This window comes from Mastigoproctus giganteus, chromosome 8 (genome assembly GCF_048544385.1).
Source record: "Mastigoproctus giganteus isolate SK-2022 chromosome 8, ASM4854438v1, whole genome shotgun sequence".
Classification (NCBI taxonomy): Eukaryota; Metazoa; Arthropoda; class Arachnida; order Uropygi; family Thelyphonidae; genus Mastigoproctus; species Mastigoproctus giganteus.
The window spans coordinates 173,393,870-173,410,927 of record NC_143582.1 but is presented as its reverse complement, the minus strand read 5'-3'; the positions used below and the strand labels follow the sequence as shown (position 1 = coordinate 173,410,927).

At 36.5% G+C, this 17,058-nt stretch overlaps 1 protein-coding gene across 1 annotated transcript in view; it reads left to right on the top strand.

Annotated features, from left to right (window-relative positions):
• Positions 1-17,058, top strand: part of ZnT49B (solute carrier family 30 member 9) — a 168,165-nt gene that overhangs the window by 92,218 nt on the left and 58,889 nt on the right. Inside the window, exons 10-11 of the mRNA XM_090379907.1 lie at positions 2,550-2,605; positions 9,726-9,861. Coding sequence (XP_090236033.1) covers positions 2,550-2,605; positions 9,726-9,861 — 192 coding nt within the window. The remainder of the gene's footprint in view (positions 1-2,549; positions 2,606-9,725; positions 9,862-17,058) is intronic.

Here is a 17,058-nt window from a genome sequence, read left to right as displayed (position 1 = left end):
CTATTGAGACAAGCACTGCTGGCAGTGGGTAAGTGTAAGAAGGAAGTAAACACCGGAGGCACAAAACGGTGTAACTGGTAGCTTCAATGCGATGCCCGTCCAAGGTCACGGAAGGGGGTAAACAGCCCCAGTCAAATTAGCAAGATAGAGCTGTGGTGGTCGGGCAAAGGAGTGGCCACCTCCCAAAAGCTTCGGCTATGGCGCCTAAGCTGAGTGACCAAAGAACAATAGCAGCGAGAAGAAAATGGAAGAAACTCGAAAGCGAGCTCTAATAACACAAAACTATGCTTACCAACAGAATCCTCAGGTTGTAATTATCTATTTGGTAAAAAACTGCACTTTTAACACGAAATAAATCCATAGTTCTAACATGATAATACAGGAGCTAAAAATAACGTGACCGTCCGACGACGTAACTCCTCCTGCCTGGCAACACAAAGGTCGCGGGTTCAAATCCCGCCCTGGGCTTCGATAAAAGTACTGCAAAAACCTTGGAGGTGCATTATGGCCACAGAAGCCGATGCGCCAACAACTAACAAAAAAAAAAAAAAAAACTCGTGAGTACTTTACCTTTTGGAAAAATTTTATGGGCTACAGGGTAATTTGCTCTTTTTCATGTAGGAATCCCTCATCCATAGATCCCTTCTTTTACAGTTAAATATTACTTTCTTATTAAAATTTTAAAAAAGTATCTGCTGGAATTGTGCAGGGTGGCACTGTTTTTGCCCTTCTCTTAATTCCACCAATTTTGCTTGTACAAGTGCTGATGATATTAAAATCTGGGCTATTTTTTTAAAATTTGGCTGCACCTTCTCTCCTTGAGGAGGTAGAGCCAAACAGTTTGCATATTAATGATAGTATTGCTCTTAGTTGATTTTAACTTTTTTTTTGGCCTTCATGATAATTCTAATAAGTGTGCTCATATTTCCTTCAAGAGAACCTCTTCTTTTAATCTTACCCCTCTCATTGGAGCTCAGCTTGTTGAATCAGTTCTGTCCCATAAAGATCTGGAAGTACTCTTCGATCTTTCATATCTTTCATTCAGGAGTACCATATCTTTCATTCTCACACATTTTCTTAAAACTGTATCTCTCTGTAAGATGTTAGCACTGAGGCAACAGCTTCTTCATGTCTCCAACGTGATATTCATCCTCCACTATAAGATGCCTGTCTTCTTTCCTCTGTGATGTATGCTACTGAAATCTTGTTAGCTGCTGCATTCTCATGTTAAGTCTCCTCTCTATGGAATATCCCCTGTTAATGTAGACACAAAAAACTGGCCACAAATGTAAGATCTCTTGCACCACAATGGCAGAAAATTTAAATTGGCCACTCAAGAAGTTACTTCAGTTAAAATTATTACATGCAGTATCCAAACTCTTCTCAAATGCTTGGCAAGATTCTTCTCTTTAGGATAATACTGGCTAGCATATTCTCCCCCTCCCACCCAGGAGTACCATAGCAGGGAGAAAGAAAACAGACATCTTAGTCACTCATTTGGCCTTTTCGTTCAGTGTTATAGATATTCTCGTGAGTTTTTTTTTTTTTTTATTAGTGTGTGTGTGTGTGTGTGTGTGTGTGTGTGTGTGTGTGTGTGTGTGTGTGTGTGTGTGTGTGTGTGTGTGTGTGGCTGACTCTTGATATAAATATGATTCATTTTATTATGTATTCTTGTTATCTGCTGTAAATCCTTCTGCCCTCGACTGCACAGTTATGTTATCATCAGTTAATGGTTATATAATTCTTTGTCCCAAACAGATAAATGGATATTTATTTAATTATTGTAATGGAGAAGAAATAGGATTCCTCCACGAGTCAGGATTTTTCATCCCACACAGCATGTAATCAGCTTATGAACACACACACATACACTTGTATAAAGATAATACACAGCAAAATCATATGAACTAGATACAACATCACAACATAAGAACTCTATTCTCTACTCAGCTAAGGTGCCTCCGTAGCCAGGTGGTTGTTGTTGTTGTTGTTTTGGTTTTTAGGAGCATTAGCAACTAAGGCCATATTGCTCCGGGATATGCGGTGGTCATTCCCTGACCTTTCCGCATCCTCCGTATTTGGTGGTGATGGGCTTGAACCGCGGTCTAATCAAGAAGCGTGTGCTACGCACTGCTGCTCCTTCCCACCTGGCTATGGAGGCGCCTAGCCAGGTGGGAAGGAGCAGCAGTGCGTAGCACACACGCTTCTTGATTAGACCGGGGTTCGAGCCCATCACCACCAAATACGGAGGATGCGGAAAGGTCAGGGAATGACCACCGCATATCCCGGAGCAATATGGTCTTAGTTGCTAATGCTCCTAATAACCAAATAACAACAACATCTACTCAGCTATGGCCTGAATAACTAATGTGCCATAAATTCTCAAGAATGACAGCAGCAGCAGCATTCGTGTGTGTGCGTGTGCGTGCGTGTGCGCGCACATGTGATTGCTGCTGCTGGGGAATGTTTTTTGTTATTTTTATGTAGTTTTCTTATTTCATCGTTTTATCTTGTGTTATTTTTAATCACATATCAATTTTTGACTATAGATAATCCTTGCATTTGGAATTCGAATGTCTATTCAAATGGCAAATCAAGATCACCCGTAAGTGCATTACTTTGTTACAGAAATCTTGTTCTACTATTTTTAATAATTTTATAGCATATCCTAAATATCATGCATATTCAGTGGTTTTCAGTGTAATTTTTATATTATAATCCATAGATGACTGCAGAAAATAATACTTCAGAAAAATTTTGCCAACATTTGAAATATGAATATTTTATTAGTTTGTTCTGTTACTGAGCTACAGATGAACTATTTAAGCATTTAGTTGGTGTCAGCAGTTATTAAGCAGTAATACAAGAAATATGCTTATGTTTGCAAAAAACTGTGCAGGGTAGAGATTTCACTTCAGAACCATAAGTTTTCATTTGCTCCAGCCACATAGGGAAGTTTGTTAGAAATTTGTCATAAGATTGTCTACTGCTGTTCATGGAGATTAGCAACTAATTGATGCAACATCAGCTAAAAAAAAATCCTTCCCATTTCACCCATCTATTCGCTCCAAATGTTTGTCTAGTTCTGCCTTGAATTTATTTAAGCTGTCAACTTCTACAACAACAGATGGAAGTTTGTTCCAGCAATTAACCACCTGCTGGCTAAAGGCAAATTTCCACACATCTATCCTACTTTCCTCAATTTGAATTTATGTCCATTCAGGTGATTAATATGGGAAAGAGGAAGAATCCCATCAGCACTGAGCATGGTCGAACCATTCAAGGCTTTATACGCCTTGATCAGATCACCTTGTAGGTGCCTAGTCTCCAGACATTGTAATTTGTAAAACTTAAGCCTCTCTTTGTAAGAGCAACCCTTTGTTCCATTCACTAATCTTGTTGCCTTTCTCTATACTTGTACCAGCAGCTCTACATCCTTCCTAAAATAAGGCCTCCAGACCTGTATACAGTATGCAAGGTGTGGTCTGACCAATGCCTTATACAAGGGGATAATCACCTCCTTATCCCTGCTAGAAAAATTTCTGTATAGCATTGACAAAACACCATGGTCTGCTCAGAAAATATATCTGACTGAACAATTACCCCAGATCCTTTTCATTCTCTACCACACAGTTGATACTTTACTCTGGGGTTACCATATGTGGTACTTAATGTTTGACAATGTTAAACTTCAGTTGCCTCCTCTCAGCCCAAACTGCTTAAACTTTTCTAGATCCTGTTGCAGTAGCAAACTGTCATTAACAACCGTGCCAACCTTCGTATCATCTGCAAACTTAGACATTAAGCCTGATATACCTTCATCAGTATCATTAATAAATACAGAAAACAACAGTGGACCCAACACTGAACCCTGGGGGGGACTCCACTAACATTAGTCCATATAGAGAGAGCAGTTTAAAAATAAATAAATGCACAAGGCATAATACTTTAACAGTTTGGTATCTATATAATATCGGTGTTTAGATACACCATAGATAACTCTTAATAAACTACAAAGTAGTTGTTGTAGGCATCATTTGCTGTTTCTCATATTGTGCTCTGCCTTCACGACGAGTTGCCATGATATTGCACTACTTCGAATAAGTAACTCTTCACTAATAGAGAAGACTATTGTTACTTATTCTCAGTTGAGTACCACCACCCAGACAGCACTGTTTCACGGCTATTGGCCGATCATCAGTGGGTGGGCAGGTACCCTGGTAATGCAGACATGACGACCCAGTTGTGAAGTTAATCACACAATATGAGAGATGCCAAGAGGTGTAGATGTCAATATTCAATGAGAAACAGCAAATGATGCCTACAACAACTACTTTGTAGTTTATTAAGAGTTATCTATGGTGTATCTAAACACCGATATTATAGAGAGAGCGGTGTACATTTATTACCACTCTCTGCCATCTCCCACTCAGCCATCCATTGCAGCAACTTGCCCTTAATCCTATACTGCTCCAATTTGTATAGCAGTCTTCCATGTGCAACAGTATCAAAAGCTTTCCTGAAATCCAAGTATATGATATCAGAATTATTCTTAGCATCCACTTCCTTTTTCATCACATCATATTATGCAGTCAACTTGGTCAGGCAAGACTTCCCCTTAAAAATCCATGCTGTGTCCAGACTATGACTGGTCTTGTCTAGATGATCCTGCAGTGCTTCTTTAACCAGTTCCGCCATTAATTTCCCCAGAAGAGAAGTTAAACTAACAGGTCTGTAATTACTTGTGTCGCCCTTTGATCCTCCATTGTGAATTGGGGTCATATTTGCACATTTTCAGTCCATGGATATCTCCCCTGAGGTCCAAGGAAGCTCTCATGATTATGGCTAAGGGTTTGCTTACTTCCTTTGCTGCCTCCGTTAATATAACTGGATAGATCCCATCCACCCCAGGTGCCTTTCTGATGTTTATCATAAACAATTTTTGCTCCACTTTGCTCTCAGTTATTACAAAATCATTTAGCTCACTGCCAGAGTTTAATACACCTCTGGAAATGTCACCCCCCCTCAAACAGCTCCTCGTGTGTAAATGTAGCAAAATATTCATTCAGTTTGTTAGCTGGCTGAGCAGGATCATCAACAGTTGAAACATTGTTATCAAGTGGATCAATCTGATTCTCTGCCACATGTCTCATTAGTTCATCTGACATCTATTTAGGCCTAAACCTTGAACAATATTTCTTAGTTGGTATGAAAAGCCTAGTAGCTTCCAAGATTAATTCTTTAAATGCTTCCCATTTAGAATTTGCTGTTGGTAACATCATCAATTGGTCTCCCACTGTATAGAATATAAAAACTGTCTCAGACCACCATAGTCACCTTTACGAAAGCAAAAACCCTTCCTTCCCTTTATCCCTGATGGTAGTTACGGCTTTGAGTAAATTCAACATCAGCCCACTGTGATCACTGCCACCTAGTGATTCCTTTATCTGCAGATTCTTAATGCATGAAGAATCATAACTGATAATCAGATCAAGAGTATTACTCCCTTTAATTGCCTCCCAAACATGCAGCTGTAGAAAACAATTATCCAATAAATCTACAAAAGCCTTGCTAGTGTGTAAGTGACCAACCCACAAGTTCCAATCAATATCTGGGAAATTAAAGTCCCCCATTATAAGACAATCTGATATACTCAGCCACCCTATTTCTTTGTACAGTTGTTCATTATACTCATCAGAGTCATTAGGCCTATAACACAATCCTACTCTCAATTTTGCTTTTCCAGTGGTTATGTCACACCAAACTGACTCAATACTGCATTGTCTGCCCATGTCAACTGGCTGCACTTCCTTAGATTTTATGTGTTTCTTAACTAATAGCATAACCCCTCCTCAATCCTGTCAATCCTTTCTGTACTTTGTAACCCCCAGATTTCAATTCATCATTCCTTATATCTGCATGACACAGTCTCTGATATCCCAACAGTATCTGCCTTTGATCTTTTGACCAGCACCTCAAATTCTTCAAATTTATTTACCAAACTCCTAGCTTTGGTGTACATGCAAGTATATGTGCACCTGTTCTTATTCGTAGCCATCCTAACACAGCCTGTGTTACTTGTCCCATGATGATTCCTAGCAGACTCTGAGATCCTCCACACCTTGTTTTCCAGGCTGCTGCTCATTCCATAGAAGCAGTGCAAGAATCACTTTCATATCTGCTAGTGGCTTCTGCTAGTCCGTGTATCCCCCAAGCTAGCAGTTTTCCAATCCACCTAATACTGCCTCAATAGCATAAGCAAATATTCTTGCACCTTTTCTATTTTAGTGTATCCTGTCCCTGTAGAAGCAGTCTCTCCTGTTAACAAGCACAGACCAGGCTGAGAAAAATTCTACCCTATGAAACTTGCACAATCTCTCCAGGGATGAATATATTGACAAGGCTCTCATCATATATTCCCTACTATCTTGTCTGGGCAGAATTGAAGACAATTTCAAATTCAAACCTATCTCACGGCTTCTTTTCAATATCGGCCTGTACTTTTTAAGTAATTCTGCCATCCTCCTACTCTTAATATCATTAGTGCCAACATGTACAACAATATCACCTTTTGTGCCCTTAAAAGATATCTGCTCTACAATGTCATCAAGTTTTGCCCCTGGTAGATATACCCTGGGCCTGTTCCACCTATCCTTTTTGCACAATATATTTCCAATTTCCCTAAAAATACTCACTGACAACAATTAGTTCCTGTGGGACTAGCTCATTCTGCCTTGGGGATTGCTGTTGTTTTGCTTGATGTTCAAGTGCAAGTTCTGGTGTTGATGTGTGCAGCTAAGAGCTAGATGGGCCCCTCAATTTAACTCCTTCAAGGGCATCTACCTTGTTCTTCAAGCTCTCATAAAGGTCCATAACAATGCTGATTTGGCACCTGATTTCATCACACCCCTTACATCAAGTACACACAAAGACATTCCACTTGGCAATATCATGTCCCGTTCCTGATAGCCCACAAACATCAAACAAGCAGTGCATTTCAAAAGGCTGCGATTTAGAGCACAACCAACCCCCTCAGTTCTCCCCTGAGCCACAGCACTCCCACTACCTTGAGCCTTTTACTTTGCTGATCTGGTCTGAGGCATGATTTCGATTCAATTTCAATACAATTAAAAATATAACACTAAACTTATATCCCAATGCAGTAATAACACTATATACACACACACACACACACACACACACACACACACACACACACACACACACACACACACACACACGGGGTAGTTGAAATTAAAGTATCCCTATGTAGAGGGCATTGGAGCGAGTTCTCAGGCTCATACTGAAGAGAAATTTGGACAACAGGAGCAATAAAGAATGCGCGTGCCATTTATTGGGGGAAAAAAAAATAGTTACAAAATTTGTCACTATATGGCGCTGTGGCAATACAAATCACTTGAACAGCGCTATAATTATTCAATGTGTCTTCCATTTTGGTCAATAACAGTTTCCATTCGAAGAACAGCATTTTCTACAGCAGAACACAACATGCCAACTGGAATAGCCAGCACATGACGTCTAATGCTGTTCTTCAGATCTGCCAGAGATTGACATCCTTCCCGATACACCTGGTTCTTCAAAAAAACCCCACAACCAGAAGTTGCATGGGGTTAAGGTCCAGTGATCAGGATGGCCAAGATAGCCAGAAACAACGGCCGATGACCCGTTTGTCTGTAAAAGTGGTGACTTAGCAATCTTTGGACACAATGGTGAATGTGGGGGACACACCATCTTGCATGAGTATAGTTTCCTGAAGGCACCCACATTGTTGCAGCTCTGGTATTGCAAAATTTGCCAACATTTCGTAATATCGCTGTCCAATAACGGATCAGGTGCGGGGTCCAGTCAGTGTTACCTGTTCAAAAAAATATGGCCCAATCATGAATGTAGCCATAAATTCACACAGCACTGTCACTTTTGGAGAATGCAACGAGATCTCTTGGATAACTCGAGGGTTTTCTGTTGCCTAAATGCGACAGTTGTGTGTATTCACTTGTCCATTTAAGCTTCATCACTCCAAAGGCTGTTCCATGGCCAAGTGATATCCACTGTCATTCGTACCAGAAACTGCATCACCATGCTTTAGCAAATATCTGCATTACCATGCTTCAGCTGCTGTAGCATGTGCATCTTGTAAGGATAGTACCGCAACACCTGATGCATTACTAGCATTGCAGTGGAATACGGCATGTCCACTTCACAGGGAAACAGCTGGCATACTTGCACTACCACATGGTAGGTGCATTATAGCCAAAGCATCTTATGCGCCATAAAACCCCCACAACAACAACAACAACAACTACCACATGGAGATTGACTTGATAAATCCACGACAGCCACATCTTCAACACGAGAGGAATCCACTCGTTTTTGACCTCTACCTAGTTGAACACCAAGCTGTCCTGTCACTTCAAATTTTGCAATCATTTTGCAGACAGCACAAACAGTCATAGGTCAGTACAAACAGTCACACCCTTATGCGCTTCTGATGCCAGAATTCTCTGATAGCCACAGCTGCATTGTTGCTGTTCTGATAGTACAGCTTCACTAATAGAGCCTTTTTCCTGCAGCATTATTGTCATTGCTGCTATAGTGCAGACAAACATCTACTGTATGATTTTGAAGAGACTGCATTGCTTTTATACAGTACAGTAGAGCTGAGTAGTGGTGCTGTGGCAATAACTTATGATTATGCAAATAACATCCTTCCTGATACACTTGGTTCTTCAAAAATCCCCAATAAATAGCGAGCGCATTCTTTATTGTACCTGTTGTCCAAATTTCTCTTTAGTATGAGCCTTAGAACTCTCTTCAGAGCCCTCTACATAGAGATACTTTAATTTTAACAATCCTGTATATATATTTCAGTATCGAGTTTTATCTCCTAAGTTACGTTATACAAATTACGTATCTCCTAACAAGTTTAAGTTATAATGTTACGTTTGTAAAATCTAAGTCATTATATGTATTAAGTTATAACATTACATATGTAAAATCTAAGTCATATGTATTAAGTTAAAAAATAAAGATAAAAATAATTTTTTTTAAGTTAATAATTAAGTTCCAAAAAATTAAGTTAGAAAATAAATTTATGTATCTGTTGCCACCCATGTGGTTCAAACTCTCATGCTAGCTATCTATGCTAAATCACCAATTCTAAAAGCTCTATGAATTTTACTGTCATACATTACAATCTATGTGACAAGTTAAATTATTAAAACACATAAATAGTGCTGTAATTTGCTGCAGTAGCAGATCTTAAAGGCCAGGTTATAACATATTGGCAGTTTAACTTCTAAATTTATATTATTTTTATTTTTTATTGCACTCTCCTTCAAAATTATCTGAAATTTAACCATTTTTTTAATAATTCAATTTTTTACCATGCTAAGCAGTGTTTATCTTACAATTTAGCCATGCCTACGTATAAACATGCCTTTTTACTCATACCTGTCATACACAGTTATTCCTCATTCCTAGTCTCTTTAATTCACGATGATGATGAGAATTTTAACAATTGAAATTCTGAATTGCCTTGAACTTTATTTTATACTTAGAATGTGGCATGCTGTTGAATGACTTGACTCAAAATGATAATATGAAAATCTTTACTGAATTAATTATGAAGATTTAAAGTTTTTTTATTATTCCAATATGTTTGTTTAATACTGTGCTAATAAAATTAAATTTTGTTTGTGATCCAGGTATGGTTATCATCACATGCGTAATGTAGCTTCTTTAATTAGCGGAGTGGGAATTTTCTTTTTTGGTACTGGACTTTCTCTCTATCATGGCATCATGGGCATTTTGTTTGCTACTCCAGTAAATTCACTTTATTGGGTAAGATAATTGATATATTCTTTCACTAATTTTTAACAGTGAATTAGGGATGAACCTAGAGAAATAATATAATGTTTTAAAAATTTTAAGTCTAGTGTGCTTTGCTTTATCATCTCGATAAATGTACCTCTGATTTTCGTTCATAACGATATACATGTTAATGTTAATTTTTTTTTGTGTGCCACAGTTTTGTTATTATATCATAAACTAAACTGCTTTTGCAAGCATATTACTCTAGTATTTTAATAACTTTGTTTGTTATTTTGAAATTGGACCTTTTCCCCCTCAGTAAGAAGTATGATAACTTCTATTGTTTGCAAAACTACCCATGTATCAGCAGGAATAGCTAGCTATCCTTCATCCAAAAGTGTAACCTACTTTGTGAAGATTTCATAATCGTTTGTCAAGATTAATGCTAAGTGACACTCCAGAACACCCCCCCTTTCCCCCAAGCAGATGACTGATGCTGTAATTTGAATGATTGACTTTCCATCGAAGATTTGGAACACAGATTTCTTGCAAACCACCCTAACAGATTATCATTTGCTATATGGTAAAATATATTGTTGGAAGAGAAAATAACAGAATCTGTTCAACTCACAGAGTGATTAGTATTAGTAATAGCAAATGATGCAAGGAAACAAGCTTATACAGCATCAGCAAAAAAAAAAAAAAAAAAAAAAAAATTACCACCATCTGTCTATCCCCTCTAATAATTTGTCTAATAATTCTTCCTTAAATTTTTCGAAACTGCCCACAAACACCAGATGAAAGTTTGTCCCAACAATCTATTACCCTCTGCCTGAAAGCAAATTTCTGCACTATCTTTTCTGCAATCATCCTTTCTCAATTTAAATATATGTCCCCTTATGTGTGTTGTCTGAGTGGGAGTAATGATGCCATCAATGTTTAGCTTACTCAATCCATTCAAAGCCTTGAAAATCTCAATCAGATTTTCTTGCAGTATGCCTTAGTCTCCAGATGCTGCAATTTACAGAACCAGTCTTGTGGTAAGAGTGCCCTTTTGTTCCCCCTCACTAATCTCATTACTCTTCTCTGTACCCATTTCAACAGATCTATGTCCATTCTAAAATGAAGTTTGCAGACTTGTATGCTGTACTCAAGATATAGTCTAACCATTGCATTATACAGCAGAGTAATTACCTCCCTATTCCTTCTGGCAAGATTCTTGCATATATATCATAGACAAAATCCCATGAGCTGTCCTAGCAACCTGTCAGCGCTGATCAGAGAACTTCATGTCTGACTGCTCAATTACTACTAGGTCTTTTTCATTCTTTATAACCTTGAGTGTCGTATCTCAAAGTTGGTATGTTATTCTGGAATTACCACTACCCATATGCAGTAATTTGCATGTGTTAATTTAAACTTCAGTTGCCACTTCTCAGCCCATCAGCATAATTTTTCTAGATCTTGTTGCAGTAGCATACCTTGATTACTGTCATTAATCACCCTGCCAACTGTTGGATCTTCTGTAAACTTAAGACATTAAGCCTGACATGCCTTCATCAATGTTGTTAATAAATATTGAAAACAACAGTGGGCCCAGCACTGAGCCCTGGAGGCTCTAGTAATAACATTAGTCCAAAATGAGCAGTACCTATTGATAACCATTCTCTCTTCTGCTCAACCATCCCTTTGTCAATAGCAGTAACTTGCTCCAAATGCTTTTCTGAAATCTAATTATTTGATGTAAAAATTTATTTTTGCATTCACTTCCTTAGTTACTGTGCCATAGGGTCCAATCAGTTTGGTCAAAAAAGATTGCCACTTAACAAATCCATGCTGTTAGTGTCTTAGAACTACATTCTTGTCTAGATGATCTTGTATTACTTTTTTAACCAGTGACTTCATTATTTTCTCTCAGCCAGAAGTCAAACTTACAAATCAATAATTACTCACTTCCCCCTTTGTTAATTGGCGATACATTCACACATCTCTAATCCACTGGGACCTCCATTGAATCCAAAGATGCTCTCATAATTTTGATTTAGGATTTACTTACCTCTTTTACTGCCTTCTTAATGTAATTATGGATCCCATCTGCCCGACTTTCCTTCTTTACTTTTAGCTTCAAAAATTCCTCCTTCACTTTCCTGTCAGTTGTCACAAAATTATTTGGCTCCCTATTAGAATGTAAAAGCCATTTAGCTCTCTGTCATATACTTCTAACATCCCAATCCCTAGAAAATTCATTCATATGTGAATGAAGATGCCGAATGTCTCTTCAGTTTGTCAGTGACCTGAACAGGATTTTCAAACAGTTATAAAATTCATATCTGGTGGACAAGTGGGATTTGTCTCTTTCTTTCTAGTGTTAGATTAGATATTTGAGCAAAGAAGTCTTCGCTTCTTTTCTCTCCCAGAGACCTCTCATAATTTGCCTTGGCTTGCTTAACTGTAGACCACTTTATGTGTTGCCAATAATTTATAATCATTACATATGTGAGAATTAACTAATTCTAATAAAATATTAAGCAGCACTGCACTTCATCTAAATTTGAAAAGCTAAAAATGAGGGAGTTTATTGAAACAAACTGGAATGAAAACTTTACAGAAAAATATTCCAGTACCTACCCCAACCATTCAGAGGAAAATTTTGACATTTCAAAATCCTTGTGGATGTTATTTTCAAGTCTAGAGGAAATAAAATTGTGATTGTAAGAACTGCTTATATAATTCTATACTATTTTTAAAATTAAAACAGTTGTGTGAATTATGTGGAAAGAGAAATTGTGAAGTACACTGTGCTGTTTTTAATCAATTATCCAATAGTTATGAAATTATCATTGTCATTTACTGGTTGCCTCTTTTCTAATCATTTTAAATATTCTGCATACAGATTGTGATCAGAAGTCATCTCTATCATCAATATATATGAAGAATTAAAATATTTGCAAAACTATTTTGAAGGCAGTTATTCTCACCAAAAATATTGCAATTTATATACTCAATTAATTTGATAACATCATTAGCAAATCTTTTTTGTGACACTGAGAATTTTTGTAACATTACCAGTTTCAGTAGCCAGCATTGAAGGGAGTTTTTTCTAAAAATGAAGTTAATCAAAACCTACTTCCTTTCAATGATGACACAAGGTCAGTTGGATGGATTGGTAGCCTTATAAATTGAACATGGCATTGCAAAATTTAGACCTGGATGAAATTATACAAAACTTTTCAGCTGTTGAGGCCTGAAAAGTTAATTTTTGAAGCAGAAAATTTAATATGTAAGAAATAATGCTGCTTGTTTAAAATAATAAATTATAATTTTCTTTATTTTAAAATTTTAATAAAATGAACTGAATGAAATAAGCAGTAAAATTATCAAAAAACTTATTATTATTTATTTTTTTTTTAACTGAAAAATCTTTTTCAATTTGTATTCAATGGAATGAGTGCACAGGTGGCGAAGCAAAATTTGGCTCAGGATGCCACAACCCTTTGAACCAATTCAGGCTGCATGTCCCAGTAGAACCCCCTTCTATTTAAATGTATCCCATCTATGTAAAACAGTCTCTCCTGTTGACAAACACATACCATGGTGTGAAAAATTCTACTGCATAAGTCTTGTAGTCTCTCCAGGGCTAAATTGATTGACAAGGCTCTCATCGTGTAAGCAGAATTTCAGACACTTTCAAATTTAATCCTAACTCATGACTTTTTCTCATCATTGCCCTGCACATGTTAAGTAAATCCTAAGAATTACTCTCAATATCATTAGAATGTGTATAACAATATTACTCTTTGTAATCTTGTTATTCACTCACTGGTAATAATGATATTGAGAGTAGGAGATCTGCATTGGTACAAATGATAATGAGAATGTTACACACTTACAGCTATCCTTTGTACAAAATATATTTCCTGTTTCCATGATAATAGTCGCTGACAATGGCTGCATCCTGTGGGGACCAACACTTTCTGCTATGGTAGATGTATTGTGTAACACATGAATGTAGTTTCAAGCATTGTGCTGGGCAGCTGTGTGCGTGATGGATCCTTCTTAAATTCCTTCGAGGGCATCAACTCTGTTCCTCAAGTTCTCATATATGTCCATCAAAATATTGAGTTGGTGCTTAATCACTTCACACTCTGTGCAATAAAAGCATACAAAGACATCCCCTTTGGCCATATCACATCCCACTACAGATAGCTCAGCAAGAAAAGGCAACTCTCACATTGTGGGTTTCTCTGATCCACAAGAGAACTGCCATTGACAGTTCTTTTCTGAGCTAAAGCATTCTTGCTGCTTTGAGCTTCTTGCTTTGCTGTCTTGTTTGAAGCATGATTTTAGTCTAAATTTAATTTTAAAATATCACACAAGCTAAGAGATAAAAGTATAATAATACTATGTTATTCCCAAATTGTGCAATGGTTATTATGTTTCTAAAGAACACAATTGAAATTTCTAAATGTTTAGCTAAATACAGAAATAAGCTAACCTTTGTGATTAGGACATAGAACTTTTTATTATTTTGAATTATTTATTTACTACAGTTTAAAACATTGTACTTGATTACTGTGATGTACTACCCACAGCTTATTAGTTATGAGATACAATGTTCATGCCAAAATTGCCAAGAACAAATACTCTCAAAATATCAAGATGACCAATAGCATTAAGTGTACTCTTGAAGAGAACAAGTGTATTGAAGTATTGACATCAGATGCATCTCCCCATATTTTCCAACACTTCCATTGTATTCCTTTCAGCTTTGTAAATGTTCTTAATACATATCACATTTTAGAATACCACAGCCATCACAATTTTGTTGTGTTGTATAATTAAGTGCCTCTAATAATCATATCTACTGTGATCTTAGCTATAGAGTTCTCTGCCAACTTTTCTTTGGAAACTTTACTTTGTATAGTAGCTTTGTCACTTGTTTGGAAAGGTCTGAGTTAAAATCTCATTGAGATTGGCGGAACTGCAAAGGTCTCTTTAATGTTTTTGTGATTATATACATCAATCTACATTTTTAATGTATAGGCTCCCAGCATTATGTACATAGACTGATCTTGAAAAAACATAGTCTATGTTTTTTCAAGATCAGTTCAACTACAGTGATGCCCATCTATTAACAATGCCCTTGAATAATGATATTTTGTTTAATGATGTGCCTCTCATAGGACCCTGTGAATTCAGTAAACAGTATTGGTACAATAACATTTGGGCATCATTTTCAGCCAAAGAAAGTATTTGTATGCCATGCAATTGTTATTTTTGGCCAGTTACAGTTCTCTAAAATCATGCAATTGAGTTTATAAGTGCTTGGAGTCAAGTCAAACTCTAAGTTTGTTGTGATTATGTAAACCTTTCTTTTCCCCACCTGATATTCATAAATTTATATGAATTTACTAAATTAAAATAGTAGTCTGGCCCAAAAGTGGCCATGAAAGAAAAAGAAAACAGGAAATCAATTTTTGTGCAAACAAAGGTAGAACTTATTTCAGAACATGAAAACAGCATTCAAGTAAGTGCTCTTGTAAGAGAATATAGCCTCATGCAATCCATTATTTCAAAATCATTAAACAAAACGATACATTTAAAACAGTGAAAGTGATGGATGCTTATACCAGAATTTTCAAAGGGAGGGAATTAATTATAGAAATGGTTACATTAATGATATGAATTCATGAAAAACAAATGAAAGGTGAGTCTGTGAATACTGAATTTATGACAGGGCTAAAACCATTTATAGTGACAATGACATTTTACTATAGGCAGTCGAAGAGAGTAGACGTGTTTTTAGTTGACTCTGGCAGATTAACTGAATGAGATTAACATCAGGTGTCTAGTAGACAAAATTTTTGTTTAAAATTTATTTAAATTTAATTTCAGTAATTTTTAAAATTTTATTGCACCAATTTTGTGAAATTAATTTCTACAATATTTTGTAAATTTAATTCTTAATATTTCTAAAATATTTTTACTAAGTTAAATTCTTTCTGGTAACTTCAGTAGCTTAATTTTAAATTCACTAATGGATAAAGTTTTGGTAACCATTTAATTTCTGTAATACTTTGTTAATTTAAATTCTTTAATAGATTGTATATTTAAATTTTGTAATCTTTCTTAATTTTAAATTTTACTTAAATAATGGCTGTTACAAGATCACTCTCAAAAATTGTCCAAGGACATTATGACTCAAATGGAAATGACTGCTGGTATTTCTGGTGTAAGTCATGAGTTCATCACTTGTATAGCCTGTGGCATGTATTCTGAGTATGGTCTAGTAAAAAACCAAGCTCAACTGATGATTCTTTTCTTTGCACCTGGTGTAAGAAGTGCATCAATCTCAAATTAAAACTTGGTGCATTACGAGAAGAATTTGAGTCATTGAAGAAACAGGTGCTTGCCAAACAAACAAATGTAACTGATAGCTTATCAGCAACTGAAGTATTTCGTGACCTGCCAAGTCAGTAACTACATTCCTATTAATCTGGCTTAAATGGCAGGGAAAATCTTAGCGGCAGTGATTTTGAGTGCAATCCAGACTGACAGACTGAATTCAGATAGAAATGGCATTTTGGAGGACACACAACATGGTTTTGTTAAGGGAAAATCATGTTTAGCATTTTCGAGGATACACATGGTTTTTTTAAGAGAAAATCATGTTTAAATAACCTGGTAAACTATTTTGACATAGTTACTCATGAGCTAGATGTAGGAAACAATTTCAACATAGTTTATTTGGATTTTAGCAAGGCATTTTTCTCAGTTCCTCATGAGAGCTTACTGTATAAGCTGAACATGTTGGGAAGATACTAGACTAGAAAGATCAAAAATGGGCTTTAGGGTAGAAAGCAGAGGGCTGTAATTAATGAATATTCTTCAGATTGACAAAGTCAGAAGTGGGGTTCCCCAAGTATCTGTTCTTGGACCACTGGGTTTTTTTTTTTTTTTTCTGAATTTCTTAAATGATATCGATGAAGGGATAAAGGGTGTAATCTCAAAATTTGCAGACTACGTAAATATTGGAAAAGTCGTTAATGATCAGTAACAAGCAGCACTTCTTCAGGATGACTTGAATGGGCTTCAAGAATGATCAGAAAAGTAGCAGCTCTGTTTTAATGCAGCAAGGTCTTACACTTGGGGAATAGCAACCCCAAAATAACTTATACACTTGGTGGGGTTGAATTAAAAACAGTAGGGGAAGAAAAGGATCTGGGA